The sequence below is a fragment of the Penaeus monodon genome, chromosome 3, assembly GCF_015228065.2.
Source record: "Penaeus monodon isolate SGIC_2016 chromosome 3, NSTDA_Pmon_1, whole genome shotgun sequence".
NCBI classification, from domain to species: domain Eukaryota; kingdom Metazoa; phylum Arthropoda; class Malacostraca; order Decapoda; family Penaeidae; genus Penaeus; species Penaeus monodon.
Genome location: NC_051388.1, coordinates 52,868,878 through 52,873,877, shown reverse-complemented (window position 1 = coordinate 52,873,877; position 5,000 = coordinate 52,868,878). Strand labels below are relative to the sequence as shown.

At 31.9% G+C, this 5,000-nt stretch overlaps 1 protein-coding gene across 1 annotated transcript in view; it reads right to left on the bottom strand.

The window, feature by feature from the left end:
- LOC119597038 overlaps nucleotides 1-4,839 on the bottom strand; it is a 10,503-nt gene extending 5,664 nt beyond the window's left edge. The window contains exons 1-3 of the mRNA XM_037946477.1: nucleotides 4,681-4,839; nucleotides 2,170-2,827; nucleotides 1,236-1,311 (exon numbers count right to left, since the gene is read on the bottom strand). Coding sequence (XP_037802405.1) covers nucleotides 1,236-1,311; nucleotides 2,170-2,827; nucleotides 4,681-4,716 — 770 coding nt within the window. The 5' untranslated portion in view covers nucleotides 4,717-4,839. The remainder of the gene's footprint in view (nucleotides 1-1,235; nucleotides 1,312-2,169; nucleotides 2,828-4,680) is intronic.
- Nucleotides 4,840-5,000: the final 161 nt, after the last annotated feature.

The window sequence follows — 5,000 nt, the reverse complement described above, 5'->3', positions numbered from 1 at the left end:
AAAATCTAATTGGAAATTCAACTAAAATCTAATTGGAAATTCAACTATAATCATTTTTATTTTTTTTTTCCCAACTTAATCTAAACTTGGAAACTGGAAATTCAACCAAAATCTAATTGGAAATTCGACTATAATCGGAACTTTCTATTCATATATGCTAGCATTATTGCAACCAGGGATATATGTGCAGAGTAATCATGATGAAAACTCTATACATGAAAAGATGAAATTCTAATGCTCAAAATTAATAGCCAAGTTATTATCTATGTTATCTATATATATATATTATTATTATCTATCGATCATGAGGAGGTGGGGCCTTGTAAATGTCCAAATTGAGCAAACTATAGTGTAGCATAAAACCCACAAGAAATAAACTTGTATGAATAAGTTAATTAATTGAGAAACATATAGACAATCTTTGAAACCAATATATCAGAAAAGCTATTTATTCAAGAAGAGTATATTTATGCCTTGCAAATATCCTCTTGTTTTAACAAGAAAGCAGCTACAATAATGCAACAGCAAGAGGGCCAGCTGCAATGTATGTCTTGGTTCACATTTGACAGTCGCACAATACAATGAAATGCTAATACAAGTTGAAGGAAAACTTTTCCGAAGGATGAAGGCCTTTTTATAAGAAAGACAAATGCAGTTCGAAGTCCACACTCTTCCGGCAATTCCAAACCTTTTTAGCACTCTCAACTCCAGGCACTATTTGATTTTCTTTTTTTAATTATCTAAGTCCTTCTGAACTTCATACAATTTAATAAGAAGAGAGAGAGAGAGAGAGAGAGAGAGAGAGAGAGAGAGAGAGAGAGAGAGAGAGAGAGAGAGAGAGAGAGAGAGAGAGAGAGAGAGAGAGAGAGAGAGACACACAGACACACACACACACACACACACACACACACACACACACACACACACACACACACACACACACACACACACACACACACACAAAAGAATGCTAATATAGTTGGGATATTATTTCTCTATATGAAGAGGTTCATACTTTATAACAAAAAATTGAAGTATCCTTTTCTCAACATCAATCACACTTTTCGTTATGAACTGTCATGTCTTCATGCTTTGAGCAGTGGGGTGAACTATTAAATGTGGAATAAAGCTAGTGGAAAGGTGTCTGGAATATAAAAATTGGATCTAATCCCAATACTGAGAAATCGCCCCCCCCCCCCAAAAAAAAAAAGGTCGGTTTTGCGACTAAGACTTACCCAGTATCAATGACCGAAGGGAGAACAGGATGGCCAGGATCCTCATACTTCTGTGCAACCTCGTTTCTCAGGTCCTCTGCAAGAATTCATCAGCAAGAGAATACAATATGGCCTTATAAGATAAATATGTGGCCTTATAAGATAAATATCAAAATTACCCCAATACTCATTCGCATACTGGAACGAAAGATACACAGTTCACTGAAATGTCGAAACCAAGATTGCAGAGAGAAAAAACACTAGGGGTGAAGAAGAAAAAAAAAAAAAAAAATCTAAACATTTACAAGTATGAAGGAAAGATTCAGAATATCTTTATTTCTTAAGAGAATAAGAAACGGCACTGCTAAAACCATTAGTGAAAATATTTGGTCAAATAGCAGACACGAGAAAATTGGGCCCGTCAGGCGATTCCAATTACTGCTGTGGAGTAACCGACAGGGATTAAATAAATTCACATACAGGGTAGCTACAGGAATTTTCAAAATTACTACTACCACTACTACAATAGACTGCAAAAGGACCTATACATTCAAAATGCATTTGAGTGACGTTCTGGATGAAGAGATGCATGTTGAAGTAGACGCTCTCACAGCAAGACTCTGGTGTTCTCGTAAAAGTTGCCAGCTGATAAAAGCAGCATTAAGGAGTTTTGAATAGCACGTCAAGAGCTTGTGTAGAAGGGAAAATTTAATGCCAGCTCTGTAAGAAAGTTTAACAAATGCTTTAATTGGGAAATTGATATGAAAACGGGGTCAGATTTATTTCTCAATGAGGTTGCAGTATTCTCAAGGGGTAATGGAAGAAACAACACATATAAGAAAGAAAGAGAGAAAAAGGAAAAGAAAAGATGATATAAATGATATTCAAATGGTTTTCAAAGGCACACAAACTAAGCTTAAAAATATAACAAACAAAATCATTTGTCAGTACTGACCTATTATGCGAAGTGCTGATTTGTCCAAGCGCTGCGAAAATCTCAGAGACTCTTCCCTCTTAGCCTCTATGTCGATTGGCTCACCTATGTATCCGTACAACTTTTTAGCCGCTTCGCAAAGCTTGTCCAGGTTAATTTCGGTGCAGTCCACGTCCGAGCCAGAATGGAAAACTTTGTTCCTGATGCTCTTCATGACTTGCAGTGGGTCGAGATCCAGCTCGTACGCAAGGACTTCATTTGTGAGGACGTTCAGGAGAAAGGTCACGTCAATTTGCGACAGATCCCTCTCTATCTTGGACTGATTTGGGCTCTCAGTCAGCAGATCTTTCACCGATATACTACTCAAAATGTCGGCATTGGTACCCAGGTTGTTTAAGTGCAATGTTCTCGAGACCGAGGAAGAATTCTGCAAGTCGCTATTCTTATTTTTCTTTTTATCTTCAATCTTTTTACCCTTATTGTGAACTTTCCTCAATAACTCATAAAGATTCATATCCATAATTGGGACATTTCCCTGATCGCCAATTTTACCATTAACATAATCCTTAACGTACTTTGCCTCCTTAAAAATGTTAACAAATAATCTGGACAATGCCGGTGCGCATACATTTCTAAGGAAATATAATATCGGAGACTGTAGATACGCTCCGATATCCTCCTGAAAATGAAAAAAGGAAAGGAATTACACACAGGGACATATATATATATATATATATATATATATATATATATATATATATATATATATATATATATATATATATATATACTGGTATTGAAAAAATAAAGAAAAAATGGCAAGTAAATCCTCTTAAAAATGTATGTCTTGAAGTGCTGATGATAATGATAATAATAATGTTTTAATTATAAATATCTTGAAATGGTAATGATAATAGCAATGACTTGAAATTGTAATGATAATGATAATAATGATAATAATAATTTTGTCTTAATAAAAATAATTATGTCTTGAAATGATGACCATGCAAATAGGAAATGTAAGTCCATACTAAGTACATAACATGCATAGATAATAATAATAATAATAATAATAGTAATAATAATGTCTTCAGAATAATCTTTAATCATTTATCAACCTCACAATCATTTATCGAAGATTCACTTGTGAGAGACTTAAGCAATTGTCGTGGATTTGGCAACTCTGGCCCTCAGGCAAACGCTAATAGTATCGCTTTTTTTTTCTGTTTATTTTCATCTTTATTTTTGTCTTAGCATCTGTTATTTCATCATAACCAAAGCTCTAATCTTGCAAATTTCCAAAATCTGTTGCACACATTCAACACATTACACTTTTTTTCTTCTTTTTTTCCTGAAATCAAGATAAACACAATTTCGCAATCACTCCCAACCTCAACGACGTTATCGGGTTTTCACATCGATGAGCTGGACTAATTCCTATATATATATATATATATATATATATATATATATATATATATATATATATATATATATATATTTAATTATATTTTTTTTCTATTTAAATTCTTAACGATAGGCTCATCTAGGTCCCTTCTCGCTCGGCAATGGGAAAAGCGAGCCGACGCCACGCCTCCGGTGCTCCAGCAAAGGCCAAGACCCTTAAACAGACTCCCCGCTCTAGGCCAGGACGCCGGCCCTGGGGTTGGTTGTTAGCCTAGGGTCTGCTGGAAAGCTCGGGTGGAGGGGGGGGGGGGGGGGATCATGCAAGCCTAGCCTGCGTTTCGGTCGCAATTGCAAGATTTTATTTATTCATTTATAAGGAGATTATTTATATATTTATCAGGCAGATTTATCTATTTATTTACTTATTAAACAGATTATCTATTTATTCATTTATTAGGCAGACTATTTATTCATTTATTCATTTTCTTATTGCTTGTCTTGTCTGCTCTTTTAGGGATATTTATCTTTGTCTATTTATTCATCTATTTATCTATTTATTCATTTTTTTTATTGTGTTCTTCATATTTCTCTATCTCTATTGTCCTTACTTCAAGATCTACACATAATAATAGTAATAATTATAATAATAATGATAATGATAATAATAATAATGATAATAAATAATAATAATAATAATAATAATAATAATAATAATAGTAATAATTATAATAATAATAATAATGATAATGATAATAATAATAATAATAATAATAAAATTTATAAAATTTAGTACAATAAAATTTTCTAATTGAAGAAAATATCACAAATTTAGAAAAAGAATTAGCATAAACCTTAAAACACTGCTTGAAAAAAAGGAAAAAGAAAAGAAAAAAAACACACACATTATATATATATATATATATATATATATATATATATATATATATATATATATATATATATATATATTAATCTCATCTCTAGTCAACAATATCAAAAATGAAGACACTAATAAATAAATAAATAAATAAATAAATAAATAAATAAATAAATATATTAATTAATAAATAAATAAATAATAAACAAATATATAAATATATTAATTAATATTTTTCTCTCACTTACCTGACTTTGACAATCCATCATTTCAACGGCTTCCATCTTTCTTCTTTTTCTCTTAAAATAATAATAATAATAATAATAAAAAACTCAGATTCAACCTTCTCACTTTTTTTCGTTTTTTTTTTTTTTTTTCTCGCTAATAAGGCACTTTTCTTTTCCTTTTTTTTTTTTCGCTTGTTCTTGTTTCTTTTCTTGTTCTCCTCGTTCGTTATTGAAATCTCTCTCTCTCTCTTTCTTCTTCTTCTCCTTGTTCCTTGTTCTTCTATTTTTCTCTTCAATACGGAATGAAGTCACTCTTTCCTCTCTTCAGATAAACCCAATTT